We start from the raw sequence: 25,078 nt of genomic DNA, 5'->3' as shown, positions 1-25,078 counted from the left end.
TTTATTCGTAGCTTTGGAGGATGGAAACAGATATCATTCAGTGGGAAAGTTGAGTAGGAAAGTTCTACGAAGTCTGGTCTGTCTACTTGTATATATATATGTAGAGCCACCGTTCTGCCTTTGATGGATATAACCCACAATGATTGCCTACTCTTTGCCTCCATAAATCTCAGCTTTTGAATCCAGTTTACTTCAAAACAAGCCATTATCCAGCACATTTAGATACACCCACAGACAGATGTAGAACATAGACCCAGGCCTCGAGGTGCCTGCGCCCTCTACTTAGGGCTTCCCATTCGCGTTCTTATCACACGTGACCCACTTACCACTACGCCGCCCGTAACGACCGCGTCTGCTCCTCTCCTGGTGGACCTCCTTCGTTGCCGCTGACCCCTACAGTTCATTAGATCACTCCCTTCTGTTTATTGTGCGGAACTGGGATTCACGCAGACAAAATACTCTAAATTATACGGTCACTCCAGTTCCATGTTCACTGATTTCTAGCTCCTTCGATGGATTATGTACCACCATTCAGGATGTCACTCATAGACCTGATCCTCGATGTTCATTCTGGGTAATCTCGGCAAATCATGCCTAGGTCGGCAATACAAGCTTGAAACCATCAAACTCGGTGTTCCGGGTTAGAGCTGAATGCCCTCGATGTTCATATCTACGCATGTTCCTTCACAGGACCTCAGTCACCTTCGATCACCGAAACAAACCGAGTCCCACCGGCGCTGCGGGCCTCGCAGCGGCCAATCACCGTTGGCCCGCTGGGCGCCAGTTCAGGCGCCCCGTTGGACTCTCCGATGACTCCTCAGGGAGCCTCACCTGCGCATCTGCTTGCAATCAATCCATCGATGACTCAGCTAGACTCCAGCTCAATGACCGCATCCCAACGCGCGCTCTGCTTGCCGGAGATTGTCAGTGAAATCATCGCCTGGATCAGTGAGGACCACGTTTTTAGGATCACGCTCCGCAAGGAGGGCGTCAAGGACTATGATGAGCAGATGGAGGACCTGGACTTGGGGCAAATCACCTCGCTGGCGGACATTGCTCGCCTCGAGACGCCGGACTTTGAAATCGGCCGACAGGGAGTCCTGTTCCGATGTGCTCTGGTCAACAGGCTCTGGTTCGCTGAGACTGTGCGCGCGTTGTGGGAAGATCTAAGTTGTCCCTATGACTATTACGATGCGGATCTGGCGTCCTTGATCGGGTGCGCTTCTCCTCCTCGCCGACAGTTCTATGCCAACCTGATCAAGCGAGGCAAGCTCATAGCGTGGTTTGCGGAAGGACCCAAGTCGAACGAGAACGTGTCCCTAGACGGTGTCGTTTTCCCACAACTGGAGTCGCTGTTTCTATGCTGTTCGTGTTGGGAGCCCATCGAAATTTCCCGTGTACAGTGCCCGAACCTGAAGGTTCTGGATATTGACCCGAAATGTGACCAAGAACAGTGGGGAATGGAGTACGGGGTCTCACAAGAGACATGGGACTGGTTATTTGAGCAGATTGCGGTGAGTGGTGCAGTGTCATGATAGCCTAGGAGTATCATCACCGATGTATTGTAAAGCTAACTAGGACGGACGACCACTGCAGATTCTTTGGCCAAGCCTTGAAACCATCAATATTCTAGACCATGCGAGAGTCTGGCCAGGCGCCCTTAAACGCTATGCGCAGCTCATGCCGTGCTTGGAGAGTTTCGATACCTCTAAGGTGATCGAAGACTCCAACACGGGTCTGTAGGGAACGTGCAGGTGGTACAGGCTACCTAGGCTGCTGGGACTGCATGAACCGTTCCAGTTGAGCCACCGACTGCTGCATCTCATCCTGGCTTGGCATGTTGACGATCATCAGATACAGCACATCCTGCTGCAGGGCCTTCCTCGCAAGACCGGGCTTCTTCTGGCGCTTATGGTCCTTCCGCTTCTCTCGCACGACTCACTGGGAGGTAGGCCCTGCGCACTCCGCTTGGCGTCTTGCGATTCTCGTCTGGCATTGGCAACCCGTTCGATTAGCCCCGGCGAGGTACCCATCCGGCCACCAGTCAGCACGGAAACCAGATTTCCGTTGTTTGCCGGGTGGTTGGGATCACTGTAGCGTGAAACAAAGCCCTTTCTCGCCGACCCTGGAACGGATAACGAGGAGCCTTGGTGCTTGAGTTCCTGGTCCTTGTTAGCGCGCACTCTCGTTGAAATCAAGGCGTGGAAGCGGGCACTCACGAACGATGCCTGCGACTTTCGGTCCAAATAATCCTGCACCCAAGTCCCCGCGCCCTTGAGCTTGTCGCGCGGCCCCGCCGACTCGCTCTTCGCTTCGCCCTCCATCGCTCGTGCTGCGACCTCATCCAAATCAGGATAGACCAAGGGCGCAGCCTCGGGCAGCTCGATTTCGCCGTGGGTTTGGCCGCTGGCCAGCCGGAGACCTTTTATGCGCTGCTTGGCCTTGGTAATTTCCGGGTGGTTGGGGGTGTTGTACTTGGCGACGGTTGAGGTGATATCGAACTTGGACCTGCCGACTGGCTGGTTGATATCGATAGTCTCGCGGGAAAAGAGTGGTTGGCCTAGCCTTTGCGACTGAGCGTTCAGGGGCCCGCCCTGCTCGCCGGGGATTTCATCTTTGAATGCGATGACCATGGCATAGAGACCGCGCGGCATGAAAAAGTCCCGGTTCGCCCGGTCGAGGAACGTATTCGCGCGGTGACGGTGTTGGACTTCCCAGGCGGTTCCGGCCACGGTTTGGACCACGGCGCCTGTCACCATAGTTGTTATTCCAGGAACGGTGCCCACGATGCCGGATGCAATCCAGATAATCTCGATCCACTTCGAAGCCTGCGTTCGCTATCAGTAACTGTCGTCTCACGACGAAGTCGGTGGAGAAGTTCAGTGGCAACCCACCCTGCTCGCTTTATAGAAGTCGTCCAGGAATTGCAAGAACACATCCTGGCCCACGCCGACGTCCGCCAACAGCGGCGCATACACGCGCACAAATCCACGATGCTTCCAGCCGGGCCTGCGTTGTGGAATGATGACCGGAGGGGCAAACCGCTGCGCGGGCGAAATGCGCCCGCCATTTGCACCAATTCGCGAACCATATGTTCTTCCTGTTCTTCCCGCTCCTCCCGAGCCTCCTTAGTGTCGGTCTCTCCCTCTGTTTCGAGATCTCTCTCTGTTTCGAGATCTTTCTCTGTATCAATCTCCCTCGCTGTCTCAGCAGTGACCACTGCTGCGGCCGCAGATTCCGACTCATCGTATGTCGGTAATCTCATACGTTGCGCCGTCTCATCCAGCTCCCAGGCGGCTTCATCTTGTTCGACCCAGGAGTTGGCCTCGCTATACTCGTCCGAATCATATCCGGCCTCGGCGGCTTTGCTCGGCCGGTCCGTTTCCCTGTATGCAGGCAGCTCTGGGCCTCTCTCGGCGACAGCGTCGGGTCTTGCCTCCGACGCTTTGCTCTGCCGGGCTTTTTCGCGATCGGCCGATAGCTCTGCGCGGCCCTCGGCGATGAGTGCGTCGGCTGCCGCGTCGTCGGCGAGGATGTAATCATCACGGAGATCGCGAGAGGAAGACGTCGCAGAGGCAGCGCCATGGTTGGATGGGCGGTTACGAGCTGCAATGATAGCTTCCGAGGTGAAGCCAATGCCGGAACCGATGAGCCTGACGAGTTTACCCATATTGGTGGGGGCGGACAATTGGATGAGTGAAGGGGTTTCTACGAGACCACGACCTTTTCTACCGGTCTTATATCCCTAGGGATCGAGAGGACACAATCTATATTTACTTTTCGGCACCACTCATGTTTTGACGCGGACGGGGACAGCAGACCGTTGGTTTGACATGCGGTCGCATTGCCTACTCGATCGGTGATAGTTTGGACTGAAGACAACGGAGAGCCGCTAGTTAGACTTTTGGCTTCGTCCTTCACGCGACAGTGTGCGGTTCTGATTGGACTGCAGCGCGTCACAATCAGCCCCCACACCACGCTGCAAGGCTTGGTGGTGCTTAAAATGAGGGATTCTGCGACGACACGTTCCATCTCTCATACTAGGGGCGTTGCAAGGACTTTTCGTGAGATCTGAGGGCATTCAGTCCCTGACCTTGGTATAGTCGCCGTCTACCTTGCCACATGCAGAGACGCACCTGGGCAAGGTCTGTATACAAAATGAAGACGGCATGAAGAGACCGCCACATCCCTTACTCATCGATGCTCGGTAAAGGTAAAACTCACACTCCGATTAGACCGTGGCGTCCAAAGACTTCCAGCTCAGTACCCGCGGTCTGGTGCTCCAGACTTTGGAAAGGTCAAAGTGGGATTCTGGTTTCAGAGGACGTCGACTCCCGCTTATCCTTTTCATGCTCGACGTCACGATACTCATGAGTTGTGCTCGACTCCTTCAGTAGACATATTCGGCCAGAGTATGGATCAGGAAGCCGATTGTGAGAAGGCGACAGCCCCGGTGCATTTGCTCATCTAGGAACAAGGGGCAGTGGATGCACTCGCCACTCATAGCCCTCGTCGACGAAGGACTAGGTGTCAATAAAAAAGTCATTGACTGTCTTGACAACAACTTGTTCCGCACTTGGATGCTTGCGGGCATCTAAGATTGTTGGCAGGGGCCCAATTTGGATCTGGGAGTCCTTTGGCGCCGGGGGTGGAGGAGCAATATGCGTGTACTTTCCGCCATTCTTGCAAGTATTCCGGTCTATTCTGGGCGCGAGTCTCTGGCATAGCGTCTTTATCACTCCATTGATGGCCGCTTCCATCGCCACGCTACGACGAGCCACAAGGGCGTTGTAGAGATTCACAAGAATGAGTTCTGCATGATGTTCGGTGCCGGATTTGAAGCTCAGGCTATCAACACTGAGCGGGATCCTGTCGCGGCTCACGAGAAGCGCGCGTTGTTCTCTGCGGCACTGTCAGCGAAAGGGCTGACTCAACAAGAGGCCGTCATGATAGAGTATGCTAACTCGTTCGTTGAGAAAATGAGCAGGCTGGGAAACACTGAAATGAGAATTGACATGGCCAAATGGTATATCGATTTGGGCGTTGACATGTCGGTGTGGAACGAGGGGAGTTATCGTCACCATGGATGATCCTCTACACTTAGACTGAAAACTGACCGATCACATTGTAGAGGCGTCCCATCCTTGGCTTGATCTCATGCTTGGGTTGATGCATGTGGTGGCTGTGATGGATAATCTCCGCCCTACTCAGTATCCGCCATAATCAGTATGGCAGGGACAGGACCGCTTCATGAGTAGATCTCTGAATTGAGCAAGGAAAAAAGAAGGTATCCCAAGGAGCGATGGAGGCACACTCCTGGAACATGGCGTAAGTATTCAAGGTAGCGTCCCCACGTATCCAGAGATAGACCAGTATAGACGAAGCACCGAGGAGATCCATGCCCAATACGGAGACAGTGTCCATTTCACCGCTCTTCATATCGACAATCGAGATGATTCCACACGTGTTCTACATTACCAGTTAAGGGGAAGAACGTAGATCCCCTGGCCAAGCATTCCAAACGATCTTATACATCCGGAGTCTGGATATAGTCTCATGTCTGGATAATCAAAAACTCAGCTCATAGACCGATTTTTCCGCTCATGCATTGTGATCTATCGCATAGTGGAGCTGGGTGATGCCAGGAATAGGAACCATGGATAGACCGAGATTGGCGAAGGACTGAAATTCCAGATCGACAGGGAAGGCGGGGTGAAAATGCTCCTAATAATCCCAATAATGAATAATACAGGAAGGGCAGCAGCTCCCATGTGGAAATCTGCCCGAGATCATCACTCGGTGAGTCATTATAAGATGAATATTAATCCATGGATGCTGCATTCTCACGGTGAATCCTCGGTTAATCGGCATCTCTAGCGATTCCGGAGTTAACCCCCGGACTTGGCTGGAATACGCCCGAATGGCGAACGTCAGCGCGAGTCCGAATCAAGTCATGGCGCCGGATTAATAATGGCATTTCTGGGGCCGTGGATGAGTACTCCTGCTAGCTCCATCTCGAGTCGTTTTTATTGCACTGGATCGACGCCGCCATGCCTTTCTCCCATCCCGCTCCTTCGTGATGGCCGCCATTGTGCGCATTTTGTCGCACGCCGCCAACAAACCCTACCGAACCAAGGATCTCCGGCATCAGACACCCCCGTACCTGAATGACGATGGGTATGTCGCCTTTGCGCCCGACGACATCGAGAATCCGCGGAATTGGTCCACCCCCCGTCGCGTCACCGTCACCGTCAGCGCCGTGCTGCTCGTCGTCAATGCCACCTTCGCCTCCAGCTCGCCCAGCGGCTGCTTCGAGTCCATCTCGGCGCATTTCGGGGTCTCGACCGAGGTTGCCGGCCTTACTATCACCCTGTTCCTGCTGGGCTACTGCGCCGGCCCGCTCCTCTTCGCGCCGTTGAGCGAGTTCTACGGCCGCCGCTGGATCTTCTACATCACCTTCTTGCTCTACCTCGCGTTCAACTTCCTATGCGCCTTCGCGCCGAACCTCGGCGCCTTGCTGGTGGGTCGGTTCCTGACGGGCACGTTTGTCTCGGCGCCGCTGAGCAATGCCCCCGGCGTGCTCGCCGATCTCTGGGATCCGCTGCAGCGCTCCAATGCCATGGCAGGCTTCTCGGCGATGGTCTGGATCGGCCCCGCGCTGGGCCCCGTGGTCGCGGGCTTCTTGGAGCTCAAGGAGGACTGGCGATGGAGCTTTTACGTGCTCCTCTGGCTGGGCGGATTCACGGCGGTCATCATGCTGACCATCCCCGAGACCTTCGCCCCGATCGTCTTGTACAACAAGGCCAAGCAAATCCGCAAAGCGCAGATCCCGGGGTACGAGCACGTCAAGGCTCCCATCGAGGACAGTGACCGCACGCTGGTGAGTATCTACAAGGTCGCGCTGACGCGCCCGTGGATTATTCTCTTTGATCCGATTTCGCTGCTCTGCGCGATCTATATGGCTGTTGTCTACACCTTGCTCTACATGCTCTTCAGCATCTACCCGATCGTGTTCCAAGAGAAGCGCGGGTGGAACGCTGGTGTTGGTGAACTGCCACTGCTCGGGACCATTGTCGGAGCGCTGATCGGCAGCTGCGTCGTTCTGGTCGACACCAGAATGCGCCAGAACAAGATCAAGCGAGGCGAGAAGACGATGGCCGACTCGACGCCCGAGGATCGATTGCCACTCGCCATGATAGGCGGCGTGGGCTTTGCAGCGACCATGTTCTGGTTTGCCTGGTCGGCTGAATACAAGTGAGTGTGCTCCTATATAGCCCCAAATCCGACGGGCCAGTCAAGCTAACGGGCGCAGCTACGTCCACTGGATCGTCCCTACCATCGCCGGCTGCTTCCTCTCCAGCTCCATGCTGCTCATCTTCGTCTCATACCTTAACTACCTGGTCGATGTCTACCTGATGTACGCTGCGTCTGCCATCGCAGCCAACACCATCGCGCGGTCCGCCTGCGGTGCCGCCGCACCGCTTTTCACCAACCAGATGTTCAGTGCGCTTGGCGTGGGTGGTGGAGGAAGTCTGATCGGTGGCGTCGCTGCGCTGCTGGGGGTCGTGCCGTTCCTCTTCTACAAGTATGGAAAGCAGATCCGGATTCGCAGCAAGTTTGCGCCAACCTCGAAGCCGCCCGTCCAGACGAAGACTGATGAAGAAACGGGACCCCGAGAGGTGGCTTTTCAGAGTTCTGCCTCGCAGTCTAGTCGGGATGACGAGATCGAGTCGACAGAGTAAAAAAGCGATTGAGGAGCCACCAGTACATATATCATACAGTTGTAGACAAGCTTCTTTGAAATGTACAGGAGTTCTCTCGGACTTAAAGTTGCGGGAGTCGTATGAGGATGTATACAAATCGAACAGAGTTCCATCAACAATTGATCATCTGAAAGACAGGGATTATGGGGATAGACCGACGATCACGGCAAAGGTATCGTACAATCATAGAAGATCACAGTCTTCTCTCCAACCAGCCGGCTCATTAGAGACGAATGTGTAGCTGGCACACAAATACAGTGAGAAATTAGGGCCACCCATGCTTACTTTGGGATGAATCAGAGAAGTGGCTAGACATCACCTTGCTTTGGCCGCCATACTAAATTGTCTGAGTGACATTTTCGTAGACCCGTGTAGTACCGACCTCTTGATATCAGAAACCATGGCTAGCTTACCGTTCTCCCGGCCGGTGCATACGGACTACCGTCTTGCTGGGCGTTTAGAAGAGTAGACGGAGGTGTGGTTGGCCTTCTTCGGGTCGTCGGGGAGTCTGTCACCTTGAGCGCCGAGATTAACAAATTCGACGTGGCACCGAGAAACCTTCTTGGCTTTTAGAGGATCAGGAACATTTTTTTGATCTAGAATGTACATCCCTTTACCGGCGACAATCGGGGCCCGGACAATAAGGCATCTCACCGGCGCCGGTGGAGACGGAATCTGCTTCCCGGAACGAAGGACTTGTGGTATTTCTGCAGGGATAATTAGCTCATCGGAGGGCCGTAGCTGTTATGGTTCTTTTTGAGGTTGGTTTCATCTAGTTTCTGGTTTTCTTGAATGTGGTCGCGTATTAGATGACTTATATACTGGTAGACGCCAGAACATGGCCCTGGGCAAAGCCCCGAGGGTATAAAATAGTCTACCCAAACGTATAAGCAGTCTTGGAAGGAGTACTCGACATCAGCGGTGTTTAAAGCAGACTATACTGATCAAGCCTTTCAAAGGGAATTGAGGAATTGAATACAAGGTATAGAAGAACATGGTCCTTCAGACCACAGAAAGTGCAATGAATCTGGTTCATCAAGGAGAACGAAGGCCACACAAGACCGGACTAGAGGGAAACATTGTCAAAGTATAGGCTGCCACCCATCAACTGAGGCCATTTAACAAAGACTGCAATTCGAAACAAAACAAAGGCATTGCCAGTTGTCTCGAACCTGGTTAGCCCAGCAAAGACCAGATCGAACGGATTTTCAGAGAACAACTACAATCACGACCAAACCTGACTGTTAGACGGGCAGCCGTCTAAGCTTTACCCATCACGGACAGGATTTCTTCGTCAAATACACTACTAGGGCTAGCGAATAGCGACGCCAACAGTTCTTTGCTCATCAATCAAGTCAACCTTGGAACGAGTCGACTGAATTTTGCTAGCTGCCTTGAGCTGGCAGACGTTGATGAACCTAGTCCTCGCTTGACATACTGGTATGTAATACAAGATTCCCGGCTTATAAAGGATCAGAATCAATCACCACTTTTGATACGCGATCTGAAGGTCCTGATCTAGAGATAACTGCATGTATAATCTTCATGGTAGTTGGTTTACATTTCAAGAGCAGAGGCCAAGCAGGACACCTAAAGTGAAATCCTTCGAGGGTTACAAATTGCCACAAATATTCCGGCTCTGAGATGTCATATCAATCAAGAGATCTTGGTAATTAGCCCCTTGATCTTGCCCGTTCCCCGTCTCTGTTATCATCCTAGCAACCCCCTATTCCTGCCCAAACTTGGAAGCCATTTTCTTCGAACGTCGTCAATGCTTGTGTATAAACAACAATGCTGGATGATTCATCAACAAGTATAGCATCCGAAAATGAAACTTGGGCTGCTGGGGTATTTATAAACGGTCTATTCTCGCTGGCGCAATAGATTTCCATCACGGTGTCGTCATAGTGTATTCCAGTGTCGTCGCTATGATGCGTAATCGGCTTCTGCCGTAAAGCCATTGCCTGCATCCTTGCATTGTCGGCCTTCCCCAGTCCATGTACTGTCGTCAGGGTTGGATCTATTGAATTCAACATATCCAGTAGCCTTGTCGCTATAGCATAAATAGCTCGATAATAGGTGGGGGTCCCTTTGGCTCTGTTCATACAAGAAGACATAAGAGCCGCGGATATCCCCAAGTAGCCAATGCTGGAAGCTTCCAGTTTGCGTTCCATAGGGAACAGACACGGATCCTCAAAAGTTGTCTTGAGAGTATCCCTATAGTATTGCCAGGTGGCATCGGCGGCAGTAAGCTCAGTCTTGAAGACCGCATCGTTAAGAATATCGATGAGGGATATAGGGATGCGACAGTACAGGGTGTCCGTGGCCGTTATCACGAATATCCCAACTGCTTGGGATCCAGTTGCCCCGGAATATATCGCCAGATCAAATCCAGTCGGTTGATATGAAATCGAATTGAATGTCACAGTGTTATCGGTACCAGTGTCAGGATCTGTCAAAAGGACTTGTTTGCCGAAAAAGGTCGAGGGCATTGTTAACGCGCCGAGCATGCCGGTTCGTCCATTGCCGGCAGCGACGAACTCAAGGAGGCAGACTAAGAAAAGGGCTCGGAAGATAGACGTCATGTTGGCTTTCGTGGGTGATCAAGAAAAAGAGCGTTGACAGCATTTGAGGACTAGGACTGCCCACATTGATTTAAAAACCGACAAGAACAAATCCGTTGCCCTATGAATCCGCTAAGAGTGCGAGATTTGAGCTGATTTGGGGCACTGGTTCTTTGAGGTGAGTGTTCCTCGAAAAGCAATCCAGGGAGCAGACACCTTTTCTATAAAAGATGGGCCTACCAGTCCGGAATCACCTAGACTATTATCACGGTCGCCCGGGGCCATTCCTGCAGGAGAGCTACGCCTTCATGGGTAATAACATAGATGTTACCAACTTAGGCAGGTCTCCATAGCCAGTAAGGAATGGATCCACTATTAATGCGAGTCTCCACCTACTCTGGGCGGGCCAAGAAGACTCCCTGGATCAAACTGGTTACCGCGATCTCGAGAAGACCAAAGTGATGAGGAAGGGGAAAACACAGAGTGGAAAAGTCACTTCATCCCCTGTTGATCACGTGATTTGCAATTCTAGGTTCGTCGCGTTCAGCCTTGTTTCCGCTTGTCCTCAAGCCATTTCGCGATTCTCACACTCTAGGTCTTATACCGGTCAAAGCTTATTCTTACTATGTGGAGGAATCTATCATCTCAAAGTCCATTTTGGTTGATATCTGGGCCCTTGCCTGCAAAGCTTGCATCGTGCAGTGTTCCAGCTGTTCTTCGTTGCATTTCGAACGCCGCGTTCGTGCGCGCAAACCGAGCTTCTCCCGAAACAATATCGAGGAAAGAGACTTCTGCTCTAAGCCCTATAGGTGTGCCATCTGACATTCTCTGTATCTCCATTTAGCTGGTAGATGATCAGATAACTAATGTGGCATTTTGTTCCATGTAGGGAATTCGGAAGATCTCTTTCGATATACGTCAGGTCGATGGCTTGTTGACGAGAAAGCCCAACAGCAGCTGCGTTACGTGAAATTTGATCTTGATCGTCTTTGTCGCCTAGCTGCAGCACATTTTGGTGATGCAAGAAAGTGTGTGCGCGTTGTCAAGCTGGAAGGAAGCTTCAACAAAGCTTTACTTCTTACTATGGATGATGGCAACGAGGTCGTTGCAAAGATTCCGTGTCCAAACGCTGGTCCGCCCTCGTTGACTACAGCTTCTGAAGTTGCTACTTTAAAGTTCTGTATGTATTGTGTGCTTTTGTTTATTATTTGTTTTGGGGTAGAGCTTACTTTCCTTTTCTAGTGCAGTCAAGGACATCCATTCGGGTGCCGAACGTTTTTACGTGGAGCTCTGATGCTGCCAACCCGGTTGGTGCGGAGTTTATAATCATGGAAAAGGTCAAGGGAGTTGCCTTGTCAGAGACCTGGGAGGGTTTAAACACCTTGGAGCGCTACAAAATAATCGATCAAGTTGTCCAAATGGAGAAGGAGCTTGGCAATATCTCTTTTCCAGCATACGGCAGTCTGTTTCTCCGTGACTCGTTACCTGCTACATATCGACAGTATCCGCTGCCTCCAGAGCTAGATCCCGAAGGGTTATTTTGCATTGGACCGTCCTGTAAACGAGCCTGGTGGCACGGCAATTTCGTTGGCATTTCCCAATCGTTGTCAAAAGATTTGGGCCCTTGTGAGTATTCATATACCTATGCTATACTACTAATCTTGGACACGCAATTCTGATATATTGCAGGGGCATATTTTTCACAATATGCATCGTCGATTGTCCAGCGAGAGCTTGCTCACATTGCAAACTCAGGAACTGAGGTGCAACGCCAACTCCATAATTTCGACGAATCCCAGTCAATCGATGAGTACAAAATTCTTCTGGAAAGAGTGAGCATGGTACTGCCGATTTTGTCTGATGAGCCACGTGTGATAGGGGCTTCAGACCCTGTTATGTGGCATACTGATTTACATCTGGGAAATATCTTTGTTTCACCAAATGAGCCTAGCATTATCGAAGGAATTATCGATTGGCAATCATCTCAGATCTGTCCTTTATTCATACAAGCTCGATTTCCCGAGTTTCTTATGCCGCCCAAGAACTATCCTGTTGGCCCCGACTTACCCAGTTTACCAGACGATTTCGACAACCTTAGTCCTCAGCAAAAGGAACAGGCTATCAACGAGAAGGAGTTAGCTTCGAGGTCAAAATATTATGAGATGTCCAGCCTTGCACACAATGAGCGTGCTTACAATGCTATGAAACTTGACTCTAGGCTGTGGGGACCCTTCAGTCACTGTCAACTATTCTCCCAGGGTAGCCTGGTTCCCCTACGCCATTATTTAATTCGGTTATCCCAGGATTGGTCTTTGCTAGGGCTCCCAGGCAGTTGTCCCTTCGTGACATCCGAGAATGAACTCCAAAAGCACGATGAACAGAAATTGCAATATGATGACAGGCTTTACTTGTGCAATCTTGTTAAGGATCAGCTTGTTACTGATGATGCCGGATGGGTTCCGAATGACCGATGGGAAATGACACAAGAGGCAAACAAGGAACTATACAATATGTATATCGAAACAATGAGTGAAGAGCTCACGCCTCAAGCTGCTGCGAAGAACTGGCCTTTTCCACCACATTAGGCCTGATATGGGTTCAGAGATATAGTTGATTCGGAGGAGTGGTTGCCTTGGCGAATGATTTCCGTATCTCGGGGCCGGATAGTGCTGGACGTTCACTGCCAACGCCAGTCTGGGCTTGCTCGGTTCAAGCCAACTGCTCGCGGCTGATGATGGAGCGTCTCGGATACAACTTGGATATGATCCAGAAAGCCAGCCTATATTCATTCAAGCTTCACAAAGCCGTCCGGCAGATCTTTCTCCTCAATCCAAGCGATCACAGCATCCGCGAAAAGCCGCGGATCCTGACGATTCCACGGATGTCGCATCTCCGGATGGGCGTAAGCGACCGTCGCGGCATTGCGCTCGCGGCCGGTCTGCATCAAACGAAGCGCGACCTGCGTGTTGTCGGCACTTGGGATCAGTCCTCCCTTTCCCGCAACAACGATCAACGTCCTCGCCGGCCATGGCGATGGCCAGGGCACCGCGTCGGAAGGGGCCATGATCTGCTGGCATAGCGCGAGCGTGTTCAGGCGTGTATTCGTGCGCGGGAGATCGGTGCCGTCCATCGCCCATCGAACGGCGGCGCGAGGGACGAGGTTCTCAACACGCTGCATGGCCCAGACCGCGTAGGGCACGCAGGGGGTCAGGAGCGTGCGCGGGAGCGATCCGAAGCCGGATATGAACACGGAGCGCACGATGTCTGGGTGAGTGCAGGCGAGCTGGATGGCGACCTGGGCGCCTAGACTGTGGCCTACGACGTGGGCATGGGAGTAGATCGCGCGGTCGCGGATCAGTTGCGCCACCGAGTCCACGGCCGACGGGACGGAGAACTCTTGCTCGGAGGCCTGGCCGTGGCCTGGCAGGTCGGGAGTCAAGATGTGATATTTGGTGGGGAGATAGGGGACCACGAGGTCCCACCAGGTGCCGGCGGCAAAAGCGCCGTGGATCAGAACGATCGAGTCGGAGCCGCCGTCGTTCCAGCTGGAATGAGAGATCGGATTCTGGGATCCGCGTTCCATTGCTATGCGAGGCTCAGGAGCGAAGTTGGAATGGTCGAAGCGAATCGGTACTCGGTGGGCCTGGATCTATAATTCGGCCCCGAAACATTCTGTCCCTATTCAGCTTGGCGTCATATACTACAGGTGGAGTACAGAGGCGTTGCAGTATGGAAATGGCGACTAGTATATTAGCGTGACCCTGTGATATGTTGGCCGGTAAATATATGTTTAAGATGAAGCGCTTATACAAAGGTGATAGATGCAAGCAATTGCAGGTTTATGGGGCTGAAGAAGTGAAAATTGCGTACGCGAAGAAGGAATTGAGCTCAACGGCCAACCAATGTGACGCTCGCAGGCGTGGATCCTGGGCACGAATTTGGTGTACAGTTGGAAGCATATACAGTGTAGCAATGGGAGATGGGATTGTCTGAAAAACAGTCACATTCTAGAAACGTGATCATAATCATAAGCTAAAACTACACATGATGCATTCCACGCAGGATCTCTAATGCTTGTCAAAGAACTCGACGGCCGCCTTAGCAGTCGACGTGGCGCTGGCCGGGTTCTGGCCTGTTACCAAGCGGCCGTCGACAACGTGGAAGTCATGATACAAGGGGGTCGTGGTCAACTCTCTAGGGAAAAAGATTCCCTTGGGTTCTGGGCAGCTGCGAGATGCAAGCTCCACGCAACGAATCCCACCAGGTAGGCATCCGCACCCGGAGACGCGCTAAATTGCTCGCATCATCTCAGAGCCAGTCGTCTCCATCCCACTAAACCCGGTGGGAAAAAGAGTGAAGATCAGCTTTGGCGCATCCCGACTGGACGATCGCCCGAAGGCGGTGAAGCCCCGACTCGCGCTGCCATTCGATCTTCGAGATCCTCTCGCACCCTGCGCATTCTCCAGCTGTGATTGACCTCACCCACCAGCTCGGAGGAGGGGGGTTATTAATTTACCATGTCCAACCAACCAACTGCTGTCACTCAAGAGCGCGCAGCGACTCCACCTGCGCGCGAGTCGCCCGAGACTGGAACTGACGCGACCCACGCGACCACCAGACAGCTGCAGCAAGACGACGACCAGGTAGAAACATCACAGATGCAAGAGGAGGACTCACAATTGGAACATCCCGGGGGGAGAGAGAGGACGACGAGGAAGACGAAGCGAAAGGCGAAGCAGAAGACACATCCGCGCCACCCTTACCCGACGAGGTCCCTCCGCCGCTCCCCGACGAAGCACCGCCCAGTCAAGTCGAGGACGATGGATGGGAACCCGTGTGGGATGCCAACGCGCAGGCCTACTACTTCTACAATCGCTTTACGGGGCTGTCGCAATGGGAGAATCCACGGGTCCCCAATGCAACAGCCCCGGGCATAGAAGACAGCAGCAGCACTCGAGAGCCCCCGGCGAAGAAAGCCCCCGTGGTCGGCGGTTACAACCCTGCTATCCACGGCGACTACGACCCGACTGCTGCCTATGCGCAGCAGTACGAGGAACAAGAAGCGAGCGGCCCGGCGCTGGATCCGACAGCTGCCTACGCCGCCACCGGGACGTTCAACCGGTTCACTGGTCGGTGGCAGGCCGAGTCAATCAATCCGGACAACCACAACGACGAGAACAAGTCGCGCCGACAGATGAATGCCTTCTTCGACGTGGATGCCGCGGCCAATAGCCATGACGGCCGCAGTCTCCGGGCGGAGCGCAGCGCCAAAAAGCTGAGCAAGAAGGAGCTGAAGATGTTCAAGGAAAAGCGCAGGGAAAAGAAGGAGGAGAAGCGGAGGGCGTGGCTGCGAGATTGATCCATGCCGGAGAAGAGCATTGATGGGGGGGTCGCCCCGCGACCTCTTCTTGCTGCTGTCGCATATTAGGGACTATTCGCATCATCCTGGGAGCGGGATATGCCCTACACCGGGCGTGGCGATTCGGGGCGTTGGTGGTTGTTTTGGGCCTTTTCACTGTTTCCGCCAAGTGCATAGAGGCAGACCTGATCTGCCGACTTTCCATAATATCCACGCCGCATCTGTATTACTATCTTTCAGCATCAACCAATGGAGCTTTGTACACTGAATTTGAGGGAAGCTTTCTTCTTTCATCTCCTTCCTGCTGCAAGCTGAAGTATACAAAACCGTCGGTTCCACCCCACCATGTGGTCACATGATCGACGATATCAAAGTTTCTTCGGCGAGCGCGGCGACAGCAACCAACAGGATTCTACACAGTACGCCCGCAGAGGTAAGAAAGTTTTTTCCCTTTGATCCCAAGCTGGATGTGCATGTGTTTTGATTGAAGCCCCCCACGTTCATCCGATGTTGGGGTGCACTGAAATTTGCACTCTTATCAACGCCGAATGCAAATCTCGGAGATGCCGTCAAATTGCATGTTCGGGATCAATATCGGACGGCTTGACTTGATTCGACATCTGCGCCCTGAGGTGCATGGCTTATAATGCAAGAAAGCGTCCTCGAATGCCCTCGCTAACATCCCGTCCAGTGCATATCGAATTCTCTGGCCGCCGCAGAACTTCCCCACCATCACTCTAGCGGGGATTCAGCAACGCGGACCTATATATCTATATCTGTCCCGAGCGGGGAAGAAGTATTAGGTGTATTGATCGCATTATGGCGTCCTCAACGCCAACGCCTAAGCCTAAGCCTAATGTGCCCGTCGCACTCTCCTTCGAGGCCATTGATGACCTCATCTACGACGCCCGCGCCGGCGACCTCGAGGCCCTGACTGCCGACGTCGCCAATCTGGCTTCCCAGCATAGCTGCCCAGAATCCCAGATCGTAGCCTCTGCCATCGATATGGAGGACGAGAGCGAGGGTGGCACGGGTTCCTGTGTACTGCACTTCCCTGCTGCCAATGGGAATATTGGTAGGCGTCATTCTTTCCTTTTTTTCACTGTCCCGTGTAGTAGGAGATGGTTATAGTTATCAGTCCCAGAGCTAACCGTCCCAGAAATCCTCAACTTCCTGCTTCAAAAGCTCTCCGCCGCAGACGCCGCCCTGCGCACGGCATTCGTGAACCACCGCAACCACTCCGGCAACACGCCGCTGCACTGGGCTGCCTTGAACACGCACCTGGAATGCGTCAAGGCGCTCGTTGAGGCCGGCGCGGACGTCGCCATCAAGAACGATGCTGGCCACGACGCGGTGTTCTTGGCAGAGCGAGCTGCCTGGTCTGCCGCTGCGGAGGAAGGTGACGCCAATGCAAATGAGCAGCAGAGTCAGGAGATTGAGATGACCGTTGGCGGCGAGGAGGCCCAGGGCGAGGGCCAGGCGGAGGGCCAGCCTCCTGCTGGAGAAATGTCTGCGGGCAGACAGGTTGTGGAGTGGCTGCTTGGATCCGAGAAGGCCGGGGGACTGGAGAGTGGTGCCAATGAGGGCGAGAGCTCGGCATGATGTTGTGCTGGAAGGGATGGAGTTATAAATAAAAGTTTACATGACATAGACCACCTTGATCCTACTTACAGATCCCGCGGATTCGGTATTGTATCTTCGTCGAGCATGGATGTCTTCGCCAGGTGTATATAGACTGGGGTGTATCCATCATGCTGCGGCATCACTCCGGAGACCCCGCCGCCTCCTTTTCGCAGCTGGCTTCTCATCCTGCTTTTCTGTAGACCCAGTTGCATCGACAGGCTCCTTCTCCCGTTTCTTCGCAGTCGTCGAGGTAGCAGGCCATCTTCCCTCCGCTAGTAGGAGCACCAACGACTCAATCCTCTTCACCCTCCCCGCCGGAGAGCCATTCTGAACCCGCAACAGCGCCGAATAACGCTCTGTCCGATTCAGCCCATCAAAGAACCTCTTTGCTGCAGGCACAGCTCCCAGCGCCGCATTCAAGTCCTCCGGCACAGTCATGGTCGCCGGCCCAGCATACGCACGCTCCCAGCGCCCATCCGCCTTGGCCGCTTCCACCGCAGCGCGGCCGGCAGGACGCATTCGATTCTGCGCCAGGAGCTGGGTGGCAGTGCTGACGTTTTTCTGGGACCAGAGACTCTTCGCCCGGCGTGGTGTGTACCGCACCAGCCACCAGTCCTTGTCGAGCGCGTGGGCGCGTCCGTCAATCCAGCCGAAGCAGAGCGCGGTTTCTACGGCCTCGGCGGCGGATACGGACTGCATGCCGGAGGCCTTTTTGGCGAGCTGGAGGTAGAATCCTGGTGCTGTAGAGTGCTCGCGCTCGAGGAATGCTTCTAGGTTTTTGGCCGTGGCGAAAGAGTACGTGGGGAGGTCTGATGGGGGCGGTTTTGTCGACATGAAGACGGCAGTGGCGTAGCGCGGGACTCTATTTCTTGTCAAGAATGCCTTCAAGGGTTGCATGGATTTCGGGTGACGAACTAGAATGCAAGCGAAGGTTGGTTCTGCCTGTAGGTGATGTGACGGCTGCGGCTCAAGGCGCTGATCGGCACTAGAGCGGAATAGGAGGGCTACAGATTACAACAGAGGAGCCGTGGGTGACACGCTCGTCAGAGATGCAATTGGCTCGAAAGCTAGGAGGTTCATATAATGTACAGACGACTGTTCTCCTGGGTTTTATGGATCGATCAATCACTACGGACTTTGGCTGCCTTGCCGTCGGTCTGCGGTGCCACGGGAAACCAATCGACCACAGATCCCGTGGAATACGATCCTTCAGAGGGCTCACTGCGATCAGAGCCAATTTCTCGGACCTTCGCGTCAAACCCAACTTTGAACCGCCGGTCGCGCCACACAACCGTCACGCCGCCGTAGACAGCCAGGAACCAGATAGGGAGCGCCAGCACTTCACGGCCCAACCATGCAGCAAACCATGCAAGAAAGGATCGACGCGTAGCGTGAGAAGAGCTGGGGCGAACAGGTCTCGCAAAGGGCGGAGTGTCCTCGTCCAATTCGACCGTCTTCGCGCTGTGCAGCTTGATGTAGAGGGTCCAGTCGATCAGAATCCACAACGCCATGCTCAGCGAAAAGCAAGCGAAGAAAGAGACCCATGATCCCAAGCAGGAGGCAAAGCGGACGCCTTTGTGGTCAAGATATGGCGCCAATGCAGTTGTCACTCCCCACGCCCCATAGATGGAGCACACGAACGATTCGGTGCCGGGCTCCACGAGGGTTGCGAGGAGGACGGTGAATTTTCGGACTCGCAGCCACCGCACACGTCGGGCGATGTACCCGCGGACGCTCATGTTCGCCACGGGCTGGATGGCCAGGTCTCCAAAGACCATGGCATGCTTACCCCAGCGTTCACGCAGTTCCGTTTCCTCCCGCACCGGCTTCCGCCACAAGAGATCGCCAATCAGATGGTCCTCGCAAATGTTGTCCGAGAAGAAGTCGATTCCGGGGTGACGGAGCTTGGGATCTTTCGGGGACGGAGCCGTGAGATAGTCCAGGTGCGAGCGGCGGAACATATTGGACTTGCCTACGATGCAAGGCGCAATGAGTACGGTGTTGATCGCAGTGTACATCTTTGCGTGGGAGGATGACAGGAATAGCTCTTCAAGGCGACCGCCCCCGACAGCGAGGGTGTTGGCAAACCCATCCTCGGGACGGCCGCATGCCAATCCGTCATTCGGGGCTGACGCTTCCCGAGTGGAATCCAGGATCGTTTGTCGCTCCCGCCCAAGATTGCTCTCTCCGGTGACGTCCACAGCCAGGGGCAGGTGGTGTACAAACTTGTATCTCTTGCCCGGTGTCGCTCCCGACCCACAGAGTCGGTCCACCATCCGACCGCACACACCCTTACCAACCCAGACATTGCAGTCGATAATCCAGATGATATCCCCTTTGGCCTCCCGATATGCCCGACTCATGTTTCGGATCTTAGGGTTCGGACCAAGCGCATAGGCAGCTGGGCCGTGGCCCTGCAACAGCGGATCCTCATCTTCGACGTAGAGACGGGCGTCAGCATCCGGGAAATCCTCAATCAGTTTGCAGAGAACTGGGTACGCGGGATCGTCGCAAGTAGCCACACAGAGGCAGATGGTCAGCTTGTCACGCGGGTAGTCCTGGCGGAACGTGGCCGCGAGGCAATCGTAAAGATGAGGCTCGAGGCCCTTGATGGGACGGATCGCGGTGACATGGGGCGCATCATTGGCACTGGCTAGTCGCGACCGGCGTGGTCGTCGTAGAAAGTATCGCCATCTGCAAAAAATGCCACAGCCGCACGTTAGCCACACTCGGAAATCGGACGCTAGTTGTCTCCCCGCGTGCCAGGGTGCACTCCTGAGCTCTTTGTCTGAGTGCTCAATCACATACATCTGGAAATAGCCCAAGGCACACACCGCCAGTACGGTGACGTACCAGATCAGACCGATCCAGCCCGCCACCACGGACACGGGCATCGCGCCATCACCGATGGGCGACCTGTCGAGAAAATGCGAGGTCGGCTCTAGCATGGGACTCGGAGGGACGGTGACAGCGCGGGCGAGGAGCACATTCTAGGATGATTGAGACGGGCTCCGGAAAGGCGCGAGGGTGAGAGCGAACGGTGTGGGTGGAGGGATCGCAAGAGCTCGGATGCCGCGGGTGGATTTGATTTTTGCCCGCACCGCCTCGCGCTCAGGTTATGGGTCGCCTTGCGTGTACATCATCGGCCTTGGGTATGTGATTTGCGCCTGGCAAATCATGAGCCTCGCTTCCAGCCCAGGCATGGGAAATTGCGATCCTTCTTGGGGTCTGCTGAGCGTATTCGTACGTTGTCGAATGCTACCGCTCTTGGCTCGAGTGGATCTGTGGATCCAGATGAAGCACAAGTCATGGCTGCCTGTCTATATACACCTGTAATCTACAAGATTGCCATGCTCGGAAGAGGCGGAGGTGAGACACAAAGTGTACACTTCATTGCTTGGTTAAAAATTGCTTTGCTGCTTCTAAAACACAACTCGGTGTGCATGATCTGAGATCTGATATCGTTGAACCGTTCCATCCCGCCGTGGAACTAATGCATGAAGGTGACTTTCCCAATAGACTCCAATTCCCACCCGCTGAATCAAAATGGACGCGACGACCTCATGTCTTTTTCTTTTTCCGCACCAGGCTAGCATTGAGCACATTCACAGCTGCTGGCTGCGGTGGCACTGGTTGGGTGTTATCTGCTCCACCCGGCTGAGCTGAGCTTGCATCACTGCTGGGCTTGTCACCCTCGCCTTCCGACTTCTTCCTCTTGCGAATCAATCCGCTGTCAAGGAAGTTGTTCGCCGCAACAGGCTGACTCTCGGTCTTTTCTGGAGTGTGAGCGCCCACTACTCGCCTGCCCCATGTGAGCTGATCGGCCAGAGAGGCCACCTCGTCGACGTAGGACTTTGTGCTAGCGACAATATCCTTCTCGTCGTAGAAATGATCCAGAACCACATCCATAACCTTCTTATAGTCAGTTCCATTGAGAACAACCTGTCCACGGCCGGCCTCGGGCCATGAGAAGGGGCTGCTGTCAGTCGAGAGAGCGGTGGTGTTGGGCCCATCTGATGTGCTTGCAGGCGGGTGATCAAAATAAGGCGGAGTTGGCAGGTCGGGCCGGGTACATGTCTCTGGCGCGGCCGTAGGATGTGTTGTTGTGGCCGCTGAGCCCTCTTTGGGTTTCGACTGGTCGCTCTCTTTTTGTGGTGGTTCTTCAGGTGACGGCTGAGGATTTCGCCCGCTGTCTGCAGATTGGCTCGTGATACCGGGCTTACCAGTTTGACTGGCCATTGTCGTCGAGTTCATCAGGCCAGGAGGGTTGATGACAAGCCATAAGAACCCAACCAGCCGCCCAGCAGAGCACTCCTGCCGGAACGACATCATCTCCCAAAACTGATCCAATGACCGCACGCTCCGCCATTGACCAGTACTAGGCGGCGCACCCTCGCCTTCTGCAGGTTCAGGAAGCTCATCATCCAGGTCGACCAGAAAGCGCGTTTTGGGGTCATCTGGAAGACGGGGAACCAAGCAACGCGGCGGAGCCGTGGGATCATGGCACATCTGATGTAGCGGGTAGCTGGCGAGCCATCGTGGACGATCGCGCGTGTCGGACTTGGCTGTGGGAGGGAAAAAGCTGCGTGTTTCAAAGCGGTCACATCCTGGTACGATCAGATACGCGGTCGCAGACGCCTGGGCGGCCTCGACTGTCTGATCGAGGGGCTTGGTGTCTTGTGAGACAGACTCGGTTTCATGTTCTCGGAGAATCGGGTCCACGGCACGACACCACCATTTGATCAGGCCCCGATCGTCAAGGACGTGTTTCTCGGCATTCTCAATACTCCCGGGAAACAGGTACTGGTTCTGCGCGCGCGCAAACAAGGACACCACTAGTCGCACACCGGGCCGTTGATGTGTTCGTGCCAGATACGAGAGGAAAGTATGTGAAATGACTCTGAGCACAGAAACTTTCTGCGGTAGCTTGAGCAGGTGTAGAAATCCCGTTGAGTCGGCTTTGGAGACAAAGATAGTGGTCAGGTGGGCCGTGTTGTAGACCAGGACCTCCATCCCGAAGACGATGATCTCCGCGTGGTCATCTTTGGGGGAGTCAATTGAGACCGTCAAGAAATGGCTCTCGCAAAAGGTCGACTCCGGGTTCTGGCCGGGCGCAGCTGCAAAGAGCGCGGCACACGGGGCAGGTGTTGAAGAGACATGGCGGACGGTGAGCTCGGCTCCGGTGGGGAGCGCCCTGGCCAGGAGATCTCCCAGATCTCCATCCGATACCATTATTCGTCTTCAGCCAATGAGCGTGGACTCTGGAGGATGTTGGATTGGAAAAGGTTGCGGCGCTCGAATCTGCACTGGTTGCCCTGTCGTCGTCGATCACGTGCCAGGTGCCGTATAAACATGGGGTGAAGAAAATGAGAGATGGGATGTGAGAGATTACTTGTAGGCTTCCAAAAGGGGTTTTTTCAACTCCTACTTTGCACTGTCTATATCACGTGTAGCTAGATATGCCTCTTAAGCTTCTTATATGCCTTTCTAATCTAATTTTTAGCATTTTTAATTAGTTCCTAATAGATGGCTAGGTTCTTTGGATTTATATACCAGTATTCTTTTTTTCATTTCGACCACCATCGCCGGAAATGCATGCTCCTCCCGTCACATGAGGAATAGTGAGTAGACCCTCGAGACCTGCTTTTCGGAGTGGAAGTTATATTTTCTGATCCCTCCGGAGATCTGACTCTGTCAACCTGTCAATCAATCAGCTGGAATCTCCTCTCTAGCTGGAGTCCTTAGTCTTGCCAGAGTCAACAACCGGAAATTCTTCCCATATGAATATTCTTCTAGAAGGACTTTCTCGAGCTCTGAATACTCTGGAGATAGTATGTTGCAGTAATTGCAGTGACGGTCATATATGGGTGGCCCTAAAATGACACAAAACATGCGAGTGTCGTTTTCAGTGCTTCAAATGACGTTCATCTTCACTACTGTTTCCGTAGCATTAGAAGAACCCCAAGGGCTTCTCGGAAAGACGAGGGAATAGTACATGGTAAGGTATGTTGGGAGTGCTTTTTTGGGGCTTTTAAAACTGGTGAAGCAGTTCCACTAATATGGTCCGAGAAGATTTCACAGGAAGATAGTGCATAGATGAGCTGCAGAGGCCAGAGGGCATCTAAAAAATACATCTAAAAGTATGCTGCCACGGCATCCAGGTCATCTGCATTAAGAAGAGTAACTCCCTCACGTAGGAGAGCGCGCCAGACTAGGTTTCGCTTCCGAATCGGGAAGTACGGGGTGTTCCAATATCTTGCACCGATTCCACGCTTCTTGGCAGTTGCAATTTGCTCACGAAGAGTCTTGAGCTGATCATCCGTAAGAATTGGATCGGTGTCAACAGTGATATCCCCGACCGCTGCTGCAAAATCGGTGGACGCGATGAGAGAGACCGTGCCATCCACATCGGCATATTTGGGATCATTCAACTCCGCAAGAGGGGCATCGAAGAAATAGTCTCGGTCCGAGACAGATGCGACCATGTCGAGCGGAGTTTCACCAGTTCCAATGATAGTGACGGGCCCGTAGATCAACGTCTTGCCATCCTCCAACGTGGTGAGATATTCCTTCTCGCGGAGCGGCTCCAGAGCCTTGATCACAGCCTCGAAGGTCTCCGCACCGGATGTCTTCACGTCGATGAAGAAGTACAGCGTCTGTTCCGGGGCGGTATCCCAAACCCCACTGTTAAGTTCCAGTTAGCGTTGTCTTGGCAATGGTTGTTGTAGAGCCCCTACTTCTTGGTCGGAGATGTCACAAAGGGGCTGTCGGGATTCTGACGGTCCAGAACCTCCAGGATCGGATTGATGTAGAGTGACGAAAGCGTTCGCTCCTCTGTCAATGCAGATTGATCATGTCCAACCTGAGCCAGTTAATCAACAGGATACCAGAGCTCGGATGCATCTAAGTAGATACGAACATAAAGAGTGCCATTGTATAACCAGACATCTGCTTCAGTGGAGGTGCACCCCTTCGACAGACCTGGGAAAACTCGGGTTAGCCGCGGACGTTGTGAATTGAGTAACCAAATGTACCGGTCCAGAAGGGTTCTTCTCTCCAGTAATCGCTGGAAAGTTGATTAGTTTACTGTATAACCAGATCCGCCAAGTTGCGGCTTGAGGATGGCTTACTTGTGGGAGTGGACGGGAATCTGGACATGACGTTAGCTAAAAACGGCACAATAATGCGACATTATCAACGGTAGAAGAAGCTAGGATGTGGTCATATAAAATGATTGAATATCGACTTACCGGAAGAATATCTCTAGTGATATCGGTCGGATATTCGTATTCTGCACTACCGTGGGTGTTCTTCAAGATGTTCTGCAGGCCCGAGGTAATTGCGGCATTAATCGGGACCGAGGCCCCGAGTAGCGCAACAATTGTGGCGGTGACCGACACCAGTGGAGGGACCATGGCTCTAAGACAGGCTCGTCCAGCCACAACCATAAACGAGGAAATGAGTGCGTTGGTAGAACAAAAATGGGGCCGCTCCCCCGAAAGACGCGACGATCGAAGAGAGCAAAGAGGCTGACACAACGTGATTTCACTGGGTGGATCGGCCACCTACACTATGCCTAATTCGGATCTTTCCTACAGTACCCATCATCATGATCACAATACTCTAAGAACAATGCGTACGCTCCGCGCTTTTCAGCCTTGCATTCATCCAGAAGGTGCAACATATACAAGCCGAATACACTAGTCGGGCTTCCTCCCGAACTATTACTGTCAATAGTAGGGCCGTGGCGAGGTTTAGGTAATACCGGG

The 25,078-nt window shown here is 53.5% G+C and overlaps 12 protein-coding genes across 12 annotated transcripts; 4 read left to right on the top strand and 8 right to left on the bottom strand.

Annotated features, from left to right (window-relative positions):
• Window positions 1-881: 881 nt before the first annotated feature.
• N7459_007911 (uncharacterized protein) lies at window positions 882-3,670 on the bottom strand (the record flags this gene model as incomplete). The annotated part of the gene is made up of 5 exons (XM_056947079.1): window positions 882-1,143; window positions 1,769-1,937; window positions 2,030-2,828; window positions 2,895-3,044; window positions 3,089-3,670. The coding sequence occupies 5 exons, from the start codon at window positions 3,668-3,670 to the stop codon at window positions 882-884; spliced, it is 1,962 nt and encodes a 653-aa protein (XP_056796589.1).
• An 853-nt stretch (window positions 3,671-4,523) lies between these two features.
• On the bottom strand, window positions 4,524-5,175 carry N7459_007910 (uncharacterized protein; the record flags this gene model as incomplete). The annotated part of the gene is made up of 3 exons (XM_056947078.1): window positions 4,524-4,902; window positions 4,965-4,998; window positions 5,118-5,175. 3 exons carry the CDS (start codon window positions 5,173-5,175, stop codon window positions 4,524-4,526), a joined length of 471 nt encoding a protein of 156 aa, XP_056796588.1.
• A 904-nt stretch (window positions 5,176-6,079) lies between these two features.
• On the top strand, window positions 6,080-7,742 carry N7459_007909 (MFS transporter; the record flags this gene model as incomplete). The annotated part of the gene is made up of 2 exons (XM_056947077.1): window positions 6,080-7,254; window positions 7,313-7,742. The coding sequence occupies 2 exons, from the start codon at window positions 6,080-6,082 to the stop codon at window positions 7,740-7,742; spliced, it is 1,605 nt and encodes a 534-aa protein (XP_056796587.1).
• A 1,736-nt stretch (window positions 7,743-9,478) lies between these two features.
• Window positions 9,479-10,348, bottom strand: N7459_007908 (uncharacterized protein; the record flags this gene model as incomplete). The annotated part of the gene is made up of 1 exon (XM_056947076.1): window positions 9,479-10,348. One exon carries the CDS (start codon window positions 10,346-10,348, stop codon window positions 9,479-9,481), a length of 870 nt encoding a protein of 289 aa, XP_056796586.1.
• An 870-nt stretch (window positions 10,349-11,218) lies between these two features.
• N7459_007907 (phosphotransferase family protein) lies at window positions 11,219-12,912 on the top strand (the record flags this gene model as incomplete). The annotated part of the gene is made up of 3 exons (XM_056947075.1): window positions 11,219-11,507; window positions 11,570-11,953; window positions 12,017-12,912. Coding segments are annotated over 3 exons (1,569 nt in total), but the record flags the coding sequence as incomplete, so codon positions are not given.
• Window positions 12,913-13,112: 200 nt separating this feature from the next.
• On the bottom strand, window positions 13,113-13,910 carry N7459_007906 (alpha/beta fold hydrolase; the record flags this gene model as incomplete). Its single annotated transcript, XM_056947074.1, has 1 exon — window positions 13,113-13,910. The coding sequence occupies one exon, from the start codon at window positions 13,908-13,910 to the stop codon at window positions 13,113-13,115; it is 798 nt and encodes a 265-aa protein (XP_056796584.1).
• Window positions 13,911-14,844: 934 nt separating this feature from the next.
• Window positions 14,845-15,686, top strand: N7459_007905 (WW domain-containing protein; the record flags this gene model as incomplete). Its single annotated transcript, XM_056947073.1, has 2 exons — window positions 14,845-14,970; window positions 15,027-15,686. The coding sequence occupies 2 exons, from the start codon at window positions 14,845-14,847 to the stop codon at window positions 15,684-15,686; spliced, it is 786 nt and encodes a 261-aa protein (XP_056796583.1).
• An 819-nt stretch (window positions 15,687-16,505) lies between these two features.
• Window positions 16,506-17,288, top strand: N7459_007904 (ankyrin repeat domain-containing protein; the record flags this gene model as incomplete). The annotated part of the gene is made up of 2 exons (XM_056947072.1): window positions 16,506-16,761; window positions 16,846-17,288. 2 exons carry the CDS (start codon window positions 16,506-16,508, stop codon window positions 17,286-17,288), a joined length of 699 nt encoding a protein of 232 aa, XP_056796582.1.
• Window positions 17,289-17,435: 147 nt separating this feature from the next.
• On the bottom strand, window positions 17,436-18,206 carry N7459_007903 (YdeI/OmpD-associated family protein; the record flags this gene model as incomplete). Its single annotated transcript, XM_056947071.1, has 1 exon — window positions 17,436-18,206. One exon carries the CDS (start codon window positions 18,204-18,206, stop codon window positions 17,436-17,438), a length of 771 nt encoding a protein of 256 aa, XP_056796581.1.
• Window positions 18,207-18,430: 224 nt separating this feature from the next.
• N7459_007902 (putative ceramide glucosyltransferase) lies at window positions 18,431-20,257 on the bottom strand (the record flags this gene model as incomplete). The annotated part of the gene is made up of 1 exon (XM_056947070.1): window positions 18,431-20,257. One exon carries the CDS (start codon window positions 20,255-20,257, stop codon window positions 18,431-18,433), a length of 1,827 nt encoding a protein of 608 aa, XP_056796580.1.
• Window positions 20,258-20,870: 613 nt separating this feature from the next.
• N7459_007901 (H3 histone acetyltransferase RTT109) lies at window positions 20,871-22,541 on the bottom strand (the record flags this gene model as incomplete). Its single annotated transcript, XM_056947069.1, has 1 exon — window positions 20,871-22,541. The coding sequence occupies one exon, from the start codon at window positions 22,539-22,541 to the stop codon at window positions 20,871-20,873; it is 1,671 nt and encodes a 556-aa protein (XP_056796579.1).
• Window positions 22,542-23,443: 902 nt separating this feature from the next.
• Window positions 23,444-24,724, bottom strand: N7459_007900 (uncharacterized protein; the record flags this gene model as incomplete). The annotated part of the gene is made up of 6 exons (XM_056947068.1): window positions 23,444-23,993; window positions 24,047-24,171; window positions 24,229-24,290; window positions 24,344-24,375; window positions 24,440-24,459; window positions 24,560-24,724. The coding sequence occupies 6 exons, from the start codon at window positions 24,722-24,724 to the stop codon at window positions 23,444-23,446; spliced, it is 954 nt and encodes a 317-aa protein (XP_056796578.1).
• Window positions 24,725-25,078: the final 354 nt, after the last annotated feature.

The sequence above is a fragment of the Penicillium hispanicum genome (genome assembly GCF_028827665.1).
Source record: "Penicillium hispanicum strain IBT 35686 chromosome Unknown utg000007l_segment0_segment0, whole genome shotgun sequence".
In the NCBI taxonomy this organism is placed as follows: domain Eukaryota; kingdom Fungi; phylum Ascomycota; class Eurotiomycetes; order Eurotiales; family Aspergillaceae; genus Penicillium; species Penicillium hispanicum.
The sequence above is the reverse complement of the archived record's forward strand: the minus strand, read 5'-3'. Positions and strand labels throughout refer to the sequence as shown.